The sequence below is a fragment of the Talpa occidentalis genome, unplaced genomic scaffold (assembly GCF_014898055.3).
Source record: "Talpa occidentalis isolate TD23 unplaced genomic scaffold, MPIMG_talOcc4v2.1 talOcc4.15, whole genome shotgun sequence".
Taxonomy (NCBI): Eukaryota; Metazoa; Chordata; class Mammalia; order Eulipotyphla; family Talpidae; genus Talpa; species Talpa occidentalis.
Genome location: NW_023601543.1, coordinates 48,457,768 through 48,480,068, shown reverse-complemented (window position 1 = coordinate 48,480,068; position 22,301 = coordinate 48,457,768). Strand labels below are relative to the sequence as shown.

General features: G+C 38.2%; 1 protein-coding gene across 1 annotated transcript in view; it reads right to left on the bottom strand.

The window, feature by feature from the left end:
- The window catches only part of OPHN1 (oligophrenin 1), a 414,559-nt gene that overhangs the window by 192,249 nt on the left and 200,009 nt on the right, over positions 1 to 22,301 (bottom strand). Inside the window, exons 11-15 of the mRNA XM_054695894.1 lie at positions 18,596 to 18,687; positions 15,732 to 15,810; positions 13,470 to 13,503; positions 12,923 to 12,985; positions 11,919 to 11,993 (exon numbers count right to left, since the gene is read on the bottom strand). Of these exons, the coding sequence (XP_054551869.1) occupies positions 11,919 to 11,993; positions 12,923 to 12,985; positions 13,470 to 13,503; positions 15,732 to 15,810; positions 18,596 to 18,687 (343 nt within the window). The remainder of the gene's footprint in view (positions 1 to 11,918; positions 11,994 to 12,922; positions 12,986 to 13,469; positions 13,504 to 15,731; positions 15,811 to 18,595; positions 18,688 to 22,301) is intronic.

Below are 22,301 nucleotides of genomic sequence, written 5' to 3'. Positions count from 1 at the left end.
TTTTAACATGAGTTTATTATTAAACATACTGTATTAACATGAATTATTATTCTAGGGAATTATTTCTGATACAATAAAGTTGCAAATAGTTTTGTTTCAGAAACTTCTCAGAAATCAATCTATGTGAACAATAACTATCAAGATGCCTTCATCTGAAAAAACAGTCACTTCTGAGAACATCTAAGAAGCTGGCAAAATGAGTGATTATTCTTCAAAGTTTCACTTAAAAACTCTGGTAAAAGTTATATCCCTTGCCCAATCTCATTCATGCCGGTCCAACAATGAAATAACAGCCTTAACCCAGATCTAAAAATCAAATAAATGTGCACTCCCATTTTTGATTTTCTTCTTTGAACGCATATTCAGAAAATGTCATGACAGTGACCTTCCTTAGTGTAGTAAGTACAGACTTGGATTTGCCTTATCAGGAGACTATTTTGGTGACCTCTTAGAATCATCAGTCAATAAAATATAAACCTGATCTGTAAAATAAATCAAACATGGAGTCAACATTCTCAGTGAAATGGGCCAGAAAGAAAAATACCGGATGGTCTCACTTACAGCAGGAATTTAGAAGACCCAAATAAGGGATCAAGAAAAAGACTATAATCAAGTGAAAATCAAAATCAACAGGGAACTATAAATCAGACACTCTTCAGGGGGGAGAAGAGAGTAGGGTCAAAAGAAGGGTGGTATGAATTTTATGGGGACTATAACCAAGATGAAAATGGATACATTGTGCAAAAATGAAAAATGATGTAAAAATATATAAAATTTTAAAAAGTTTTATAAATAAATAAATAAAAATGAAATGCTTTTGTATGTTCTCATTGTTCTTATGCTGAAAAAAAATAAATATTTCTTATGAATGATAAAGTCCTGCAGATAAAGGTTGCCAGATAAAATACAGGGTGCCCAGTTAAATTTCATATAAGCAATAGTTCATTTTGTTGTTTTTATTTTAGTTTAAGATAAATATGCCCCATCTGTTTATCTGAAATGGAAATTTTACTGGGCATTTTATATCTTTACTAGCTAAATTTGTCAACCCTACTCCATCCTTATCTTAGGGTCACTTTCCACTTAAATTTCACTTTAGTATAACTCGTGGGGTGCACAGATCCCTTGCCACAAGGGGAACCATTGCCACAAGCTGGATGGGTAGAGCCATTAAAGCAGCTGATTAGTTCCTCCAGGAGGCAATTTAACTGAGCAATTGGGCTCAAGAATGGGGTAAGCTTTCAAAACACTAGTGGTATACAGAGACAGGGTATTCGCTGCACTATGGCACCACAGTAAAACAGAATAGATGTGTGGAAAAAATTCCAGTTTGGCAAAATCTTAGCACTGACTTAATAAAAAACTCTGTAGTGTCTTTCCCTAGGACTGAAGTTGCTCCACTAAAAGGAGCCTCCAGCAAACAATATAAACTGAGTGGACCCTATCTTGAGGACACCCAGGGACATAAAGGAAAAATGACTCTTTGGGGAAAGGTGGCTTCCTAGGACAAAAGGATTAACATAAGAAGAGGATAAAAGAAAGAATGAGGAGGAAGGGAGAGGACAGGTTGGGACTCATGTAGCAGAGAAGAGAAACAGCAAGATCCTGTTTGGCCACTTTGGAAACTAGCAGGTGTTAGCATTTGTGGTCCAAAATATATCCAGAAATGCAGGCACCCAGTGGGGATTGTGCAACAAATAACAGACTAGTCTAAGGGGTCCATGGAAGTATTGAAGCTCATATTGTAAGCAGAGGCCCTGCACAAGATATTAAATATAATATCTAAATAATATTCAGGTGTTTGGGTGATAACTGTGTTTCCTAAATTTCAGACATTCCCAGGAATTTCAGGGGAAATGGAGGATATTAAAGGCCCACGACCACATTTCTTTAAATTATGATTCTAGAAACTCAGAATATATGTGCATACATTATTCTGAGCTTAGATTAAATATTCCTCAAGACACGGGAGGAATAAGACAGATAAACCCAGAGGTAATTACGTCACAGGGGGAAATACACAAAAATATAAATAGTGCAAAGTAATAAACTGGGAGAGAAAGGCACTGACTGGGTTAAGATGAGGTTTTGCGTCAGAGGATAATATAGCTAAACAGAAATCTGACTGATGAACAAGAATTAACAAAGTGGACAAATATGGAGGCATGACCAAATTGCCTAACATTAGACTGCACATCATTTTTTCCTTTTTCTCTGAGCTGGCAGTTTGTCCACTAGAGGGGGATCATGGCTTTTTAAAAGAATGAATTACTATTAAAAGGATAAAAGCGATGTAAAGAGAGAACAAAACTGAACTAACCAGGTTCAGGTTCAAATCTGAATGCAACCAGGAAAGTTGCATGTGATCATCTGGCTAGCAAAAGAAAAAAACGAAGGAAAAACAAATGATGTACCCAACAGAAAAAAAGGAACTGCAATCCTCCTTTGCCTATTCTCAATCTACATAGGTTAAAGGAAGAATTGTCTCTGATTGGAATTTGAGTCTTTTTCAAAATCCTGGCATTCCCATTTGCAAATATCACTTATGTGCTACTTGCTCTCTGTTATTTCCAAATATTAATTACATGTCAGTTCAGACAACTTGGTGGTACTAATGCTACCTGTACTGAATCATAACAGCTATATTTTAAGAAATGCTATATGGCAGGTACTTTGTGAAATTGTATAAAGCATGGCTATATATGGGATGCTTCCTGTTTTTCAGAAAAAAAATAATTGTAAGAGAGACATGCATCAATTTTTTTTTTCAAAATGATAAAACAGATATAACCAAAAATATGATCAAGATCAGGAATAGTACAGAAGAGTGAAACATTTATCACTTTCCCTTCATTCTGAGATATAGAAATTCCTCTTAAAATTGTTCATTTTTTTCAAGCATTCAGACATAATTAATCTCTTCTCTTTTCATTATTTAGCATTTTGTAGACACAACTACCACAGAATGTAAAATTGTGAGTGCAAGTATAAACATGTTAACACATAAATTCATTTGGGAATGTATACTCACAAGATTGGTACTTGGTGAGGATGCTTATTCTACAAATGTTGTTGGCTTCTAAGTTTTGCTTTGCTTAAGAAAAACATAGAACTTTGCCAAAGGTAACTGGTTATACTTTTATCATTTTTAGGGTTACATAGGAAATAAATAAATATGGAACTGTAGCTGGATTTTACTGTGTTGACCAATATAAGTTCTATGACTTTTGGGATAGCATTAGTTAATTTATTAAGGCACATATTCATTCCACAGACATTTTCCACATGTCAGTCACTGTACTGGGTACTAGATTTCTACAGATTTCTTCATTAGATATCTGATGAAGAACCACAGACAAAGAAATGCTAATGCATGTACAACCTACCTGAGAATTCCACAAATGCAATTTTCCCAGATGACAGGTAGGTTTTTTCTAGGGAGTAATAGACTTTTTTTCTGATTACCTTGCCTGGTTACTTGTATTTGGAAGGGTTTCCAGTGTGAACTAATGGGAAATATTTTATGGATGTGAAATAATATTCAAGCATATTCAGAATAGAAAGCAACAGATATGTGAAGAATGAGAGAAAAATAGTAAAGGCAAAGGAAGATAAAAAGTGGACATACACACTACTACTTAGCATTCTATAAACACTGGGTGAAACAATTAATGAGGTGGAGTGAGCTGTAAGACTGGTATAAAGAAAAGGGGAAGGGAGTTTAGAAGTGAAGACAGCAGGAAGACAGCAAGCAATAAAACCTCTAAGAAAATTAGAACCAATGGAATTCAGAGGAAATGAGGTATGTACTTAACATCTCTTTAGAGATCAGGGCGACCCTGGATACAGGATATTCCATACCTTAATATGAGCAGAGATGTAAGACTATCCACAATTTATGGCTGCTGGTATACTCTAAGATCCATGATGGTGGGATTTTTTGTGTTTTGATTACTGCTATGTGTCTACCATCTGATACAGTACCTGGTACATATGAGGCAAGGAAAGTAAACAGCCCCTAAGAGGTGAAAAATGCAAGAGAACAAATTATCATCTGTAGCTTCCAAAAGAAATCAACCATGCCAATACCTTGATTTAAGCTCCAGAAGACTGATTTTCTACCTTCAATCAACTGAACTATAAGATAATAATTTTGCATTGTTTTAAACATTTTGCTTGTGCTAATTTATACCGAGAAGTCCCATTGGTTGGGGCAAAACTAGAATACATCTTGGACATCAGAGTCCAGCACAGAATATAATAGATTGGCCTGAGGAGATTCATGCTTCATTGAACAGGAGATACATGTGGAAAGCTGTGTTCTGGAGGAGGGAGACTTGGGTAAAAATTGCAGCACTGTCCCGGAAGCAAAGAATATGAAGGAGAAGATAAACAGCTGGGACTACATCACACTGAAAAGCTTCAGTATAGCAAAAAGAAGCAATAATCAAAACAAAGAGACAACCTACTGATTGGGATAAAATATGTGCACTCCATACAACCAAAGGGACTGATCACAAATAGCTACAAAGAGCTGGCGACATTCAACAAAAGCAAGGCAAACAACCAGTCAAAAAATGGACAGAAGAGCGAGAAAGACACTTCTCTGAAAACAGGAATGGCCAGCAGGTATGTGAAAAAGTGTTCAAAATCACTTATCATCAGGGAAATGTAAATCAACACCACAATGAGATACCACCTCACACCTGGTGATAAAAAAACCAGCAACAACAAATGCTGGTGAGGATGCACAGAAAAAGGAACTCTCCTACACTGCTGGTGGGAATGCAAACTGGTCCAGCCACTATGGAAAGCTGTCTGGAGGACCTTCAAAACACTAAAAATGGAGCTTCCATATGATCCAGCAATTCTACTCCTAGGATCTACTCAAAGGACACAAAAACATTAATTCGAAAGAAACCTGCACTACTAAATTTATTGCAGTACTATTGCAATAGCTTTTAGCTCAAAGACAGATGACTGGATAAAAAAGACATGGTTTGATACACAATGGAATATTATTCAGCAGTCAAAAAAGATAAGCTCATGCCATTTGCAGCAACTTGGATGGAGCTGGAAGGGATTATACTCAGTGAAATAAGTCAGAAGGAAAAAGAAAAATATCAGATGGTTTCACTTATAGGAGGAATATAAGGAAACTGAACAAAGGGGCAAAATAAAAAGACAAAACTTGCAGGCAAACTATAGATCTGAGGCATACAACAAGGGAGAGGGAGAAGGTTCAAAACAGAGGAAAGAACATGAGGGGCTATGGAGATGGTTCACTGGTGAGGTGGTAGTGGAGGAATGATGGAGACTACAACTGAGGGAAAAAATAAAATATTACATCACTGCCACTCAGCCAGCATCCCTGTGAAGGTGAGAGCTAAACTGTGTGGAGTTTACCTCACTCTTGACTGAGGGGCAATACATGCAGAGGAGGTGAGATGTTCCCTGCATGTTGGCACCCCTGGAAAAGAATGGGGTCAATACACTGGACTATGTGCCTACTCTGCCACACCTAAAGGGCAGGTACTAACCCTGAATTTCCAACACAGTCCTCACAAAAAAGAACACAGGTATCACACTCTCAGACTTTACACTATACTACAAAGCTAGAGTAATCAAAACAGTATGATAGTATAAGATAAATAGACACATATACCAATGGAATATAATTTGCATTCCCAGAAATAAACCCACACTTATACAGAGAATAAATCTATGACAAAGGAGCTAAAAATATGCAATGGATTAAGGAAAAATCTGTCTAACATTTGCTGTTGGGAAAACTAGACAGCCATATGCAAAAAAAAAAATCAATCTAGACATGTATCTTATACCATACACAGTAACTCAAAATGGATTAAAGACATGGATGTAATACCTGAAATCATTAAATATGCAGAAAACTCATAGGTAAAACACTCAACAACACTGGTTTCAGTTATGTCTTTGGGGACATGACTCCAATGGTAAGGAAAACAAAAGCAAAAATAAACAAATGGGGGCCTCCCCGGTGGCACAAGGTTTAAGCACAGCACTGTGAAGCTATCCTCAGCCTCTGCAGCACAAGTTCAATCACTGGCCAGCCAGGGAGCTAACCCACATAGCATAGCAGACCTCTCCTGTCTCACTCACTGCTCCCCTCAGCAGTGTATTTCAGACAGTCTGCCTGTTCTGTTCCCCACTCTGTCTCTGGTGAATCCTCTCACACACACCCCCCTGCACCTCTGGCCAATACCCCAGTTCATGTATGCATAAATAAATAAATCTTTAAAAACTAACTAAATAAAAAGACATCCTATCAAATGGGGGAATACATTTACACACCATACAGTCAACAATAGGCTAATATCTAATATCTACAAAGAACTCCTACAATTCAACAAAAAGAAACAAAAAATACAATAAAATATAGGTTGATGAGCTATACAGAAAAATTTCTAAAGACATATAGATTGCCAAAAGGAACAGAAAAAGTGTTTAACATCACTTACCAGGAAAATGCAAATCACAACCACAGTGAGATATGACCTCACACCCATGACAATGCTCTTATCAAAAACATCAAAAACAAAGAGTGTTAGCAAGGGTGTGAAGAAAATAAAACCCCTGTACACTGTAGGTGGGAATATAAACTAATCCAGGCCCCATAAAAAAATAGTATGGAATTTCCTCAAGATATTTAAAATGATCATATGAGCCAGCAATTACACTTAAATGGGTATCTACCCAAAGAATGTAAAAATAATTTGAAGGGCTATATGCACACAATGGCTATAAAATAAAACAATATAAAATAGATATAAAAATAAAACAAAGGAGGAAATTGTGACATTTGTGATAACAGGCATTTAATTTAAGGGGATTATGTTAAGTGAAATAAGTCAGAACAACAAAGAGAAATACAGTATAATTTTACTCATATATGGAATGTAGGGAAACAAAACATAGGAATAGAGAAAAACAAACAAAAAAAGGAAAAAAATGCACAAGTATGACTAACAGAATTGAGGCCACTAGAGGGGGAAGGTGAAATAGAGTGTGGAAAGGGCTCAATGGATTAAGGTGGAGGACAGTGGACTCCCTGGTGGGGGATATGGTTTAGTAATACATCTGAAGAGGTGTAAACATAGACCTTTTCATTATATACAATGCTGTATACCAATATTACATCATTTAAAATAATAGATTTTTAAAATTTTTAATTTAAAATTAAAAAACAGACACAAAATGGCATATATACCTATCTTAGAATGATTATTTACTTATAAATTTATCATGAATTCCTGAATTAGGTACAATATTATTATGTCATACATACTATTTCTATACTTGTTTTATCTCTGAATTCTAGTTTTAGAACAATGGATTCAACAGAAGTAAAAATGAATTGAATACCACACTCCATCATAAATGTACAATTGATATGAAATAAAATATTATTGACCACTCCCCCTGAAAAATCTCACCAGCCCCCCTTATTCTCAGGATGTAGTCTTGGTGCTCAGAGTTGCTGCTGGTCAAGCTGAAATATAGAGTCAGGCAGGGGGCCTCTCACCAGGACAAAAGTCTTGGTATGAGGATATCTGCTGAAAACAGCAGGCAGACATTATGACCAGATTAGCATAACCAGCTAGACCACCTTGTCAAGTTAAGTGTAAACAGGGACAGAGAGGGCCTCCCCTGGTGGCACAGGCAGTTGAGCACCTCACTGTGAAGCTGCCTGCAGCCTCTGCAGCGCTGGTTCTATCCCAGCCAGCCAGCGAGGGTCCCACATGGTATGCAGACCTCTCCTGTCTCACCTGCTGCTCCCCTCAGCAGTGTATTTCATCAGTCTGCCTGTTCTGTTCCCCACTGTCTCTGGTGAACCCTCTCACCCTCCCGCAAATGTGGCCTGTACCCTGGATCTTGTGTAAATGAATAAATAAATCTTAAAAACAAACAGGGACTAGAGATAGTATATTTTGATTAGCAGTAACAATTGAGCCCCACAGGCAACAGCCCCTCTTCACTCCCCCCTAGCTTGTGCCAGACTATTATGCACCCCCAGTATACATCCCCACCATGCACATTCCTTCAAACATTCCTCCACATTCTTGCCCACCTTCCCTGAATCTGATACCCAATAAATATGAGACTGGCCAGGAGGAAAGGGCTGCATCTCCATAGGTTTAAGCCCCCCCTAGGTCTTTCTCTCTCACTACGTGGACTTTGAGTTGTCATTCCTCCATCCCACACTGTTCCCAAAGCTGCCTCCCCAAGAGGTGACACATTTATGTTCAGATTCATCCTCCTATTACTCCCTGATTATATTAGGTGCTCCACTTGGTTTCTGAAAATTAAACGCATTTACATCTAGTAGCATAATGGTGACAGGAGTAATTTATTTTTTTAAAGATTTATTTATTTATGCATACAAGAACTGGGGTACAGGCCAGAGATGCGGGAGGGGGGTGGTGAGAGGATTCACCAGAGACAGAGTGGGAAACAGAACAGGCAGACTGACTGAAAAACAGTGCTGAGAACAGTGGGCGAGACAGGAGAGGTCTGCTGCACCATGTGAGAGAATACCAAGTGTCACAATGTGCTAGGTTCACTGGCATCATGTGGGTGATTATAATATCAAGATCTGAGTGACAATGATAGGCATTATCTATAGTTAATATGACAATGACTTGGTAAAGGATAAATAAGTAGAACTCATAGATGTAGTACCAAGCCATTTTTGAGGTGATAAAATTTGTTTTTTGTGTAACTAAGATGATAATGATAGATTCAGCAGGAGTCAAGACTACCCCTGTTTGTAAAATCTATTAATTAACATAGGACATCATGCAACGATATGGGGTGGGGAAAGGATGAGTAACTGCCCAACATATTGATTAAAAATAAGTGTATATGTGTTCCTTTTGGATTTGTAGCTGTGTTATATTTTATTTCCCAAAGACAGAAATAGAAGAAAGTCAACAGTTATGTGTTATAGGAGATGTCACAGAGAAAGTTGTCTGTGGGTTGTTTTGATTTGAAAAAAACAGTTGGACTTGTCCTTTTAGCTTGTCTAGAGCATTAGACATAAGAAAGAAGAGAATAAATTATGGCAAGCCAGCAAAAGGAAACAAGTATTCTTCTTCCTTGATAATTCATGATGAACTTATAGGAAGTCAAGGCAGCCAGCCCCAGGTGGTGTAGGAATACATCAGGTTAAGGTGAAAAGGAGCAACTTAGAGAATCCTAGTGAGACTCCCCAAAAGATATAGTATAAAAGAAGCTTAAAGGAAAGGTCTACTCACATAATTGGATATTGTAAGCTAGCTGTGAGATAGTCTTCTTTCCGTAGACTGTGAACCCCACAAAAAATTCAAGTGGTGTGTTCACTGTTTAATGCACAGCTCTGAGCATATCATTTGCGAAATGCATGAATAAATGTATGAGAATCATAACCAGATCTCAAATTTCTTAGATTTGAGGCAAAGATCAGGGGTTACCAAATTATATATAAGAAACTTAACATTGTTTTGTATTACACTTATAAATATTTATATCCAAAACGTCCTAGTCATTTTTCCACATATTCTTATGAATACTGATATTTGGAGTAGATGGTGAATAGATAGGCCAACCCTGCCACTTTCCATATTTGTATCAAATTACACTGCTCTGTGTAATCTGACTGAACCCTTTCAGTACTCAAGTACCTGCCTGTAAATAAAATTCAACAAGTGTTAAAAGAAGTTAATAAAATCAAGGCAGTAAATAAGTCATGATACCTAGCATCAATGAAAATTACTAGATATATAAAACAAATGAGAGCAATAACCAGGATAAAAATCAATCATTAGGAAGATACGTAGGGCTTCTCGTGCTGCAAGAGGTTAAGACACAGCACTAAGAAACTACCTGCAGGGCCTCCCAAGTGGCGCAGCGGTTGTGCGCTGGGCTGTGGGGCTGCCCGCAGCCTCTGCAGCGCTGGTTCATTCCCCTGCTGCTGGACAAGGGTCCCACATGGCTGGTGGACCTCTCCTGCCGCCCTCTGCTCCCCTCAGCAGTGTACTTAGGTCCTTCTGCCTGTTCTGCTCCCTGCTCTGGCTCTGGTGAATTTTCTCACCCTCCCACGCTTCTGACTGTACCCAGTGCTTATATAAATACATAAATAAATAAATCTTAAAAAAAAAAAAAACAGTCCATCTTAAAAAAAAAAAAAAAAAGAAGAAGCTACCAGCAGCCACTGCAGCACAACTTTGATCCCTGGCCAGGGAGGTGACCCACATGGCGCAGCAGACCTCTCCTGACTCTCCTGCTGCTCCCCTCAGCAGTGTATTTTAGTCAGTCCACCTGGTCTGTTCCCCACTCTGTCTCTGGTGAATCCTCTCACCCCCAACACCTCTGGCTTATACCCCAGTTCTTATATGCATAAATAAATAAGTCTTCCAAAAAAGGAAGATAACTACAGGAAGAGGTGAACGGAGGGGGGGGGGCGGGGAAGATAGAATAGTGACAAATACCCAGACCACATTTAAAAGATGAGATAAAGGAGGGCCTCCCTGGTGGCACAAAGGGTTAAGTCTCAGCACTATCAAGCTTTCAGCAGCCACTGCAGCATGAGTTTGATCCCTGGCCAGGGTGCTAACCCATATGGCATAGCAGACCTCCCCTGTCCCCCCACCAAGGAGCAGTAGACTGCTCTTCCTCCCCTTAGCAGTGTATTTCAGTAGCTCCACCTTTTCTGCACCCCACTCTGTCTCTAGTGAATCTTCTCACCCCCTGTACCTCTGGCCTATACCCCAGTTCTTATATGCATAAATAAATAAAATAAAAAATAAATATTAAAGAAGATGAGATGAAGGAAAAAACTAACATGCATCACATGTGTAGAATAACCCAATATGTTAAAAGCATCAGGAGACTGTTATGTCATAGAGGACATGTAGGGAGACAGTTTCAAAATAGAAGGAGTGGTCAAAAAGGAGATCAAGCAAGACAGAAATTGAAAAGGGTCCATTGGATTTCATAAGAAGATTCCTTCTATACATGACCAGACTAATTCCATGGGAGTTAAAAGTACTGAGGAGTAAATATGATGTGAGGACTTATGGACAGCAGCATGGAGGTTTCTCAAGAGAATAAAAATGGATCTGCCAAATGGCCCAACAATTCTACTCCTAGTTAACAACCCAAAAAATAGAAAAACACTCATTCCAAAGGAAGTGTGTATTCCTATGATTACAGCAGTACTATTTACAATACTCAAGATATGAAATCAACCTAAGTGCCCCAGAACAGATGAGTGGATCAAGAAGATGTGGTATATATATATATATATATATATATATATATATATATATGCAATGGGATACTAAGCAAGCAAAAAAAAAAGACAAATTCATGCCATTTGCAACAATGTGGATGAAGCTAGAAGGGATTCGGTAAAGCAAAATAAGCCAGAAAGAGGAAGATAAATACTGGATGGTATTTACTTGTGGAATAAATAGAAACCAAACAAAGGACCAAAGACTATTTTAAAACCAACCCTTGAAAGCTCACTGTAGATCGGAAGCTTTCAGAAGAGGATAGAGAGAGCACAATGGAGTATGGTGGAGGACTATGGGTGTCTACAGTGACTACACTGAGGGGGAAATTGCATACTGTGAAAACACTAGCAATGATGTAAAACAATAGTACTTCAATGAAAAAAAAAAATAAAAAGGACATGAAGAAGAATAGATGCCAGTCATTTCTTTAAATTAAGATCATTTCTGACCCAGGGTAGGCAAATATATGTACATTTTACCTTTGGAAAGATTTTTTTCTAAAAATTCTCGAACTTTCTTTAATAATGACTCCCTTTTATATAGTCACATTTCCTCCTAACACACATATAACTCCTAAAAGAATTATGAAATTGAAATTGTTACCAAAAAAGGCATTCAGCAGCTTCTGAACCTGAATATTGCTTCCCACGGTGCGGTACAAGCCTTCTGTCTTGATCCCTAGGGAAAGAAAATTAGGTCATATTTATTTAGATAACTAGAGGTTTCATCTCACTCTAGAGTCAGTTCAAAGAGGAAAAGGTCTATCTACTTTCTCCAAGTTTTCCAGGCCTCCCCAAGAACAGGTGAACAAATCTAAAGTGTCTAGTCAAATTATCCATACTTTCATTTGGATTGTAGGAAGCCCTCATTAATTTGAACATAAGAGAATATACACTATAATAAATAAAAAAAAATATGTTTAGGTGGGTAGCAGCAAAATGGCTGAGAATGCCATCATGGTAAAGAGCTTGGGTTTCACTGAAAAAGGAGAAAATGTCAACCTTCATGGTGCCCCTGTGCAGTGATATAAAGGAAGGAGTGATATAAAGGCAGCATTACAGCAGAAACAAAGCAAAAGGTAATTTTTGCATAGAGAAAAACTGAAATATTTCAAAGGGAAAAAAAAAAAAAAAGAACTGGCTCTTACACTATACCTGCTCAAGCTCTAGATGTTCTCAGAGAGAAACTAGATGGTTCTGCCCACCTGGAAAAATGCTGATTTCACATTTACCTGAGTTTAGCCTTGCCCTCAACAATTTTTAAATCAATATGTATTGTGATAAAAACTGAACTCTTGTTACTTTAGGATGGCAATCACAGTATTAACTGAGTGATAGGTAGTATTACAGAAAAATTTGTAAGCCATTTGAGGTCTTTCTCTTTAAAAGCAGGAAATCACAAATAATCTAAATATGTTTGGAAAACATTGATTTGGATTTTTTCTGAAATTTTATAAATACTGTATAGTGCTCAAGATTCATGAACAGTTTCATTCCTAAAATGGTTCTTAACCAATAGATGATATTGCTGCTACTTTAGAGCAAGTGCCCGAGAATAACTTCAGTGACCAGATTCAAATATTGCCAGGACTAGGATTCATGTCTTACCTTTGGTCTCAATGACATTGATGCACTTCCTAACAAACTTGAATCCCACTTCATTTAGCTCCACTGTTGCAAGCAAAGGAAAACAGTTAGATTCTGTTGTGACAAGCTTTTCCTATCAAACATTAGGTGATCATGCTAACAGACTACAACCAAAGTAGGAGTTTGGTTGAACATCTCCAATCCCCCTGGAATGGAAAGATTCTTTATTTAGTGAAGGTAAGAGTTTTTACTCTTAAAACACAAAATGCTTTCAGTTAGCCCTTTGCATTATGTCTGATTTAGGCATGACAGACATCAATGTTAGGCTGGAAATGCACACAATTTCTGTCTATATTACTACTACCAACCCCCATTAAAAACTAAAATAAAGTCACTTCCTTAATTTGATCAGTAGACACATTTTTTTTAAAAAAAGGGGCTGAATTCATTTCACATAAGGCATTTGTAAACACACTTGCATCAATAGTACATATCATTGACAATAACATTTACTGTCATTATGGTAGCTGACAAATTATAACATCAGTAGGCCTAAAATTTAACTCACTTTCTTCCTGTTTTGTTATGGGGCTGTGGTAGATCTACAAAAGAAGAGAAACAGAAAAAGCCATGGCTATTGTGAATCAACATAGGTAACTAAGGCAAATAATATTGACTCTCCCCCAATAGTTAGTCATAAAAACCATTAACAACTCCATGGTGTTAGCAAGAATGAAAGGGGGCTAAACAGAATTATCTTTGTCCAGGTGCCCAGAAGACAGGTGGATTAATAATCCCTGAAGATTACACTGCATTTCATATAGTTCATTGTCGCTAAAGTTGTAGCCTTCCCTTCCTAGGTAATTACTTATATAAAACTTGGAAAGTTTTTGTGATGGAGCAAGAGAGCAGGAGAGAAAGGAAGCTGTTTTTTCATGGATACTTGGGGAAAGGGCATTGACAGTAAAAGTTAAATGTTCCCAATACCAATCTCCCAGCCCAAAGATGAGTTAATGGGTGTTTCTCTGTGGAAAGGCAAGTGTTACTCTAAAAGAAGTCCATGCACTTATCAAGATATCTCTGACCCTCTTGCCTCAGAGTCCTTGCCTTTTTTTTAGGCAAGGATGTCCAAAGAGGACACCTTTGACTATGAAGCCCAGTCCAAGCTCTGACTCTATCTCATCATGAAATCCTGGCCATGTATTTCCTATTCTCCAGACTTCAAAATTCATGGCACTAAAATAATTCAGTTAGAGTATATGTTCCCTCAAGTCCTGATCGTCTGGTATTTTAAACAAAGCTATGACAACCAAGTATAAGGTCAGTTGATTAGGGTGTTCAGCAAATCAGGAAATGGCAGCAACATACAGCTACAGGAAATATGCAATCTGTTAAGAGTCTGTTTTAACAACCTCTCTTTTTAAAAGATTTTTTTTTTTTTTGCCTGTGTGTGTGTCTGCCCATGGATATTTTAATGAGAGAGATTTCTTTGCTGGATCGGACTTGTTGCCACATTATAAACAGGAAATTTTTGAGAAGACTGCCAAAATTGGTAAGAATGTGAGTCAGAGGACCAATGTTCTATCATCATTCTCCATAAAAAACTATCTCATCCTTCAGTCTCTAAAACCTAAATGGAAAGCAAGTTTAGGGGAGTAAAGAGAAAAATGGCTTCCTGAGTCTCCTAACACCTTCCTAGAGAAATAATTAGGCATGTAATCATGAAGTGCCAGGTTTCTGAGAGGAGTGGGAGGAGAGACAAGTCCTGAATGACTTTCTGGATGGAAGTACTCACAGGACCTCTTCTCCACGGCTACCTTCTTGGTTGCTACAAATGCAATCTGGAATCTGTACATACCTCTTTAATCTCCAGGATACTGAGGATACAATGAAAGTAAACCCTGCAATGTATTTCTCTTTTTAACAAGTTTTTGCCTTAAAGAAAGCAAGGAGGCAAAACTGTATCAAAATTCTGTTGAATCTTAGTACCTTTGCATTCCTCCTTCAGACAAATTGAAAGTACATAAGACTAATACAGCACAGTATGGTTTACAGACTGGGTTTCACTTGATTTTCAAAGCAATCCTGTCAGATTGACAGAGAATAAGACTAAGTGTCAGAGAGGTGGCCTTGCTTAAATTCATACAACCTTTCAATGGAAAAACCATGATCCAAATCCAGGCTTTTGGGATTCAAACCCTTAGAACCTGATAATATTTCAGTTGTCAATAGAGCAAAACTACTAGGGAGATGCTGAAAAACGAATGTTCTTCAACGATTTCTGACTTTTCATATTGATTTTTCTTTGATAATCACTGGACCTTTGAAAGTATCACATATCTTTCTGTATAACAGTGATGTAAAAGGAGTAGTACATCTTGGAATACAGGATGGCAATGCCATCATCTCCAGCAGCTGTACCCTTAAAGAAAATAAGCTTTGAGCCGGTGGGGACCAGAGCAGCAAAACCATCTTGAATAATATTTTCATGAATGCTTGTTCACAGCAGATCTTCTCCGATACCCAGGAGATCTTCTGGGTATAGCTAAAGAGTCTAAAACAGGACAGGAAGCTGAATGGCATGGATTCTGGGTGTAGCTTTGTTGTCCTTTCTGAGGATGATTCTAGAGAAATCCCTCACACACTCTGGAACTCAAGCTGTTCTACTTGTTAAATAAGAGATGTGAAATCAAAATTCCTTCCAGCTCCAAAACTGTGAGTCAGATCTATCAATTACCACTGAATCGTCTTATACCCACTGGTGCCTCTGGAGGGTATTCACATACTAGGCTATGTTGCTGTGATTTCCCCAGTGTCTGAGGTAACTTACAGGTTCTTTTCCATCCATGGCCTCCATCCATAGTCTTCTGTTAGCTTCTGAAAGTGCCTGCAGAGTGATAGTTCCTGGCCTGTAGAAAAAAAAAAATGACAATTTTAAGGAAGAAAACTCACTAGGAGAATGGACGCTTGTGACCTTGGGTCATTCTCTGCTAGGGAGTAATGTATTACACTGAGCAAGTACAGACATACGGAATTTCAATTTTTCAAAATTTCTTTTACTCAGCTCAGAAAAACCACCAAAAATTGGAGAATGGTAACTTTGGAAATGCTGGGGGAGGTGGTACCTTGGCATCCTCACGCTGGGATCAGAAAAGGACATAGGAAGACATCAAAATACACACTTAATTTGTCCCCATTGTGCTTGAGCACCCTTGTGATCTGGGCCCTGGGCACAAGCATCTGTATCGGGCGCATTCAGCTATCAAGAGAATGGACTTGCTACTTCAACCTCCTAGGCTGTCCAAAGAGTGTTTCAACTGGAAAGAATCCAGCAACATGCATATGAGCTAAGCCATGGAAGAGATCTTTTGGCTGACTTAAGCTGACTTATGAATAGTAATAACAACAAATATTTACTGAATGCTCACTAGGTGCCAGGCTCCGTTATAAGTATTTATATGTGTTAATTTATTTAATATGCTCAGGAAGTCTATAAAGTGGGTAGTATAGTAATCTCTATTTTACAGAAGGGGAAACTGAGGCACAGAGCAGGTACTCAAGACCGCATAGAAAGTAAATGTAGAGGCAGGATTAGAATTTAGGAATTCTGATCCAGCTGTCATGTCCTTTCTTAACCACTATATACTCTAAGGCCTCTTCAGCACAGCAGATAGAATCAAATTCAATTTGCAGATTGAATACTTACTTGCAGATTACCTCTACCCAGAGATAGATGCAGCAAGTTGGTATACTCAATATGGTCTTTTTAGATCTTTGCAACCGAAATGGGAGTTTGGGATTGAATATATTATGGCAAGTATAGAGTCTCCTTGCTTTCTCTGCCTAGCTGTGTCATTTTACAAACCTTGTCCCTCTTATCACTTCTATATTAAGTCCTCTCTGATTCACAGAATAAGAGAAATCACAAGAAAGTTCAGGGACTCTGGATAAGGCACAAGATCTCAATTTCCTTATCCATAAAGGTGTTGGAACAAATGAGCTGGGAGGCACTTTCCAGTACTGATATCAAGGCATCCCTGTTCTACTTGTCCTAAATCGCTTCATTAAAAAGCCCCTTAAAAAGGAAAGCCCCTAAATGATTTTTAACCAAAATCCATCAGAAACCAGGACTTTAAAGTTTACCTCTAAGAAAAAAAAAATCTTTTGGCTGTAACTTATGAGATAAAAGGTCTAGAAATCCTTGTAAAAACAGCTACCAGTTCAATCCTGAAGTCAGAAGGAAGGAGAGTAAACCAATGGGCAACAGACATAAAAGTAGACACTGCAGACCAAATTCTAAACCCATTCTGGAACACAACTTCCCTATATGAGAAATCAAAAACCTGTGGATATTCTCTATTGATTTTACATAGACTAAAAGAATAAATACATGATGACTATTTAGGACCATTCAGATATTTGGGTGCTACAGAAAGTCAAATTCAAAGAACAACTGGTATGAACAGGGTGACAAAATATCAAGAGTACTAACTTCTAGTCCAGGATCTTTTATGGATTACCTCTATGACCACAGAAAAATCTATTGTCATTCCTGAGATTTCAACCACCCATATAAATCAAAAAGGTATTATACATCATATCTGCAGTAGAGTGCAGTAGTTAAGAATGCTTGGAGACCAAAATACGTTGATTAAGATACTACCACTGACTAGCTGAGTAACCTAAGTTAACTCATTTCTCTCTGCCTCCTTGTCTTTCTTTGTGAAATGGGGATAATAACATGCCCGACTTCATGTAACTGTGGCGTGAACTAAAGGGCATGCAAAGGCTGAGAACAGTGCCAGACACAAAGGAGGAACTCAGTAAATGTTAGCAGTTGTTTTTACTATTACTATCGATGGTGTTGTTATATTGTCCTCCAAGCTCTGATGGGCTATAAGTCAGTAGTTGGAACACTAATAAAAACAAATCTTATGCTCTATTGCTGAAAAGTTAAAGGGACTGAAAGAATTATTTGCTCTGTGCTTCTGTGAACATGAGTACAGATACCCGATGCCTGTTGGGAAGCCACTGAGTTTTGAATCAACTTCCCAATTACATAGCATGCTTTTCTCCAAAATACCTCAAATGCATTAAATTTGCCCTCTGATGAAACTGCTCGAATTCAGAAAACATGAAGGTATGGTAAGAAACAAATGCAACCAAGTCCAAAGTTTGCAAAAGCCTTTGCTGAAATCAGTTTATATAAATTATCTGCAAAGTAGGAAAAGTCTTTATCATGACTGCACCAAGTGTGGAAAAAGAGACTCTCCAATACCACCATTGCCTTCCATCCCATCTACCTCCCTGCAAAAAAAAAAAAAAAAAATGTGTTCCAATGCACTTGTTCTTAGGTATTACATTAGCATATGAAAGAAAAATGAGTTTTGTTAATATATCCTTTTTTGACAGCATCACCAAGTGTTGATTTTTTTGCCTATCTTATAGAAAATTAAATTCTAGGAGTGATATTTTCTGCTCAGAGCAGATAAGACAAAGCTGACTGAAGCTTGGAAAGAACCAGCTATTGGCCAGTTCTAACAGGGATCCCTGTGAAGAACAGCCAGGACAAAGATGTCATAAATAAATTTACTGATTTTCATCACCAAGATATACTAGAGGAAGATAAAAGACCTAATCAGGCTCAGCTCCTGGAACATGGAGACACTGCCAATTCACACCAGCACAGCTTACCTTTCATTAGTTTCTATATCGAAACAGAACCTCTTGTCGATAGATTCTGTCTTCCGTCTCACACAGTACTTCAGGGTTAAGTCCAAGGGTCCCTGATAGAAGGGAAAGATAAATAGCCAATTTGAAAAAAAAAATGTAGAGAAACTTCTTCTTCCTACAGTGTCTTCAGTGTCATCTGGAAGGCATTTGCCAGGGCAGCAGGGGAAACGTGTAATCTCACTGAGAATATTGTGCCCTCAAACAGTAATTGTAGGAAGGTAGTACATGGGTTCTCCCTTCTTCAAGAATCAATGACTGAGACTGGAAGAAAATGTTCAGGGTAAGCCAATAAATCTTTCCCAAGTATTGGGCCTCCCCGGTGGCGCAGCGGTTGAGCGCTGGGTTGCGAAGCTGCCCGCAGCCTCTGCTGCACCAGTTCGATCCCCGGCTGCTCCCTGGTCACCAGAGGAGGGTCCCGCATGGTGCGCACACCTCTCCTGCTGCCCGCTGCTCCCCTCAGCAGTGTACCCCTCAGCAGTGTACTTCGGTCCTTCTGCCTGCTCTGTTCCCCGCTCTGGTTCTGTGAATTCTCTCACCCTCCCACGCTTCTGACTGTACCCAGTACTTGTATAAATACATAAACAAATAAATCTTTAAAAAAAATCTTTCCCAAGTATGGTAGATTCAATAATAAACTCATTACACATTTTATAAGGGGAGTGTAGGAGAAATGGGTTGCGCAAATGGCCTTAAGTGTACAGAGTAAAATTTCCATGAGGCCTCTAGGTAGTGAGGCTGCAGCAAGTTAAGTAATTTTCTGCAACCCTCCTTCCATGAAAGAGGCAGACAGAGGAAGGGGGACAAACATTTCTCTAGACTCTTGAAGATGACTAGAATTGAAAAAGCAATCCCTCCGAAGGTAGGGCAGGAGTAGGAAAAACAATGGAATCTGTGTAATAGTGAAAGTAGCATTTGATATTCATATGTGCAGGATACTGAGGCCCATCTTAGTCTTGTGGGCACTAAACAAGGACAATGAAATCCAGTGGATCCATAGATCACAATCTCCTAGTCCCTGACTATTCAATTTCCCTCTATTATCTCAACAGAATTAATGTACCACAGGAAAGTAATTAACACTAATACATTCGCTACCGTATGCCACAGGTTTCGCTATGGATTTTTAAACTAGCTTTCTTTGTAACAAACCCTAGAGGGAAATGAAGAGGTAAAATGGTTTAAATAAAGTCACCCACGCCAATACAGCAGAAATAGAAATATACTAAGAGGCTTAATACCTGGGGTCTTGCTTAGCTGTTCCATTTATCAGCTACATGGCCCAGGCAAATCATCCTCCCTCTCTGAAGCATAACTTCACAATCTATTGAATGGGAATATTACTACCCATCCTGCTGTTTCTAGTTCAGAAGTACAGCCTAAGTGCAAGGTCTGTCCTTCAGCACTGTACCAGACTGGCTCATGTGGCTGATCATCTAGCACTTCTCTCTCACTGGCACTCAGAACCCCCTTGCAAGGTCTATCCTTTTGCTGCTCCCACTGTATAAAAACTCAATTCTAAATTAATCCTTCAATTTTCCTTACCTACCCTTACACTTAGAATGTCCTGCAATACTGGTCTTTCAAATTAGAATGACTGACAGCATGAAGTATTCACTGGTTCTCCAAATTCTCAACTACCTCAGCTTCAGTAGCATCACTGCTTAGGAGTGCAGGCCCTGTTCACCACTCCAGGTTCAATTCCAGCAATTTCCATCTGTTTTATGCCCATAAAAGAAAAAATACTCTTATTTCACATATATATCATGCTCTTTCCTGACTCCATAATTTGCATATACTGTTTCCTTCACACAAAATCACTTTGTCTATATTCTTATACTGGCTTAAATCCTATTTGTTCTACAAACTGCAGTTCAGCTTTCATTGCCTCCAAAATTCTTCCCCAATCCCACTTACTGCCTACCATGTGTTTTCTGCATTATTTTAAGACTTCCTGTTTTCATGTGATTTCCCCACTTGACTGAGTACTTTTCAAGGACACGGAGAATGTCTTGTGTATCTTTATAAATCTGATATCCAATAAAGAATCGGTGCTCAATAAATACTGGGGAAGCTGATACTGAGAAAAATTAATTTACTCAAAGTCAAAAAGTTACCTAAATAAGGGACCAGGAAAAAGAATAACTATAAGAAAGAAAAAATCGAAATCAAAAATCAACTGTGAACCAGAGACACACTGCGGGGGTGGAAGGGTGGATTGGGGTCAAAATAAGGGGGTTGCAATTGTATGGGGAATATAAAAATAAAAAAAAAATCAAGATAAAAAACAAAAAGTTACCAGGCAAGAGAGCTAGAATTTAAGCCCAATTCATGAGACCTAAAATGTAGCACTCTTTGTAGCACTCTTTCTATTTATTTATTCAATTATTATTTTTTTTATTTTATATATTTTACATCATTTTTCATTTTTGCACAATATATACATTTTCATCTTGGTTATAGTCCCCATACAATTTCCACCCCCCTCGTTTTGATCCTACTCCCTCCTCTCCCCTCCCCCCCCCATAGTGTGTCTCTGGTTTATAGTTGCTTATTGATTTTGATTTTTACTTTACAAAATAAGAGAGAAAGAAAAATAAAAATACCAGATGGTCTCACTCATAGCAGGAATTTAGAAAACCTAAATAAGGGACTAGCACTCTTTCTTTTTTAGCACAACTGCCTGACAGGAAAGGGATGAGAATCTTATAGTATATGGGGAGGTGATCTATAAAGTAAGCAGCACAACACAAATGGAAGTTAATGGGCTGAACTAGTAAAGGAAGCTAGTAATTTAGCATAAAAAGCGGGCCTAATTCCTCCATCTGCACATTGGGCTGATGAGACTTTATTTACAGTGTTAATGGGAGGCAAAATAAAGCACATGATGGAAAGTGTCTGTCTCAGTACCTGGCACACAACAGAAAATAAACAGTGGTTTTTATGGCATCATTATAATTATAGTCTCTTTCACATTTACCTTTTGAAACCACAAACCAGTAATAAGACATGAGTCAGAGACTAGACTAGAAATCATTTCGGGCTCCAATTTAAGGAAATTCAAGTAGCTACTCCTACTTCCCCTTCCCTCCAAGTTCCTCTTTCCATTCCATAAGGAATCCCATATTAAAACTGCTTAGACTCACAAGACTGCAGTTTCATAAACAATCACTCAATGAAAAGAGAAGAAGGAAAGAAAAGCTAAAATGACGACTTGTTTTCATCTGCGGCCAGGATATGAAGGCTATATCTGCTCTTTGTCTTGCATTTTGCAGTGCACATGTCTGAGCAAGAGATAAAGTGTCTATGAGTTGACTGTTTAAAACAGGAGCTTTAAAGCCTGATGTAGGGGAAAAGAAAGAAAGAGACTACAAGACAGTGCTGCTTACAAGCACTTTCCGGTCAGATACATGAGCCGAGTTCTGACACAAGATACATTTATTGGAAGCACTGAAAGATGCCTTTGCAACTGGCAGACTGGAAGTGAAGGAGTAGTTTGAAGTCATGAATGAGCAGACTGGCTCATACAGAGGAAGATTCTAGAAACCCCATTTGATATGCTTTGTTAAGGATGCATCCCATTTCCAATCCACATTCAAAAGAGTGTGGCAAAACTATTGTTTAAAGACAAAAAAAAAGAGACAGTTTTCAAAGTCTGCCACCAAATCTA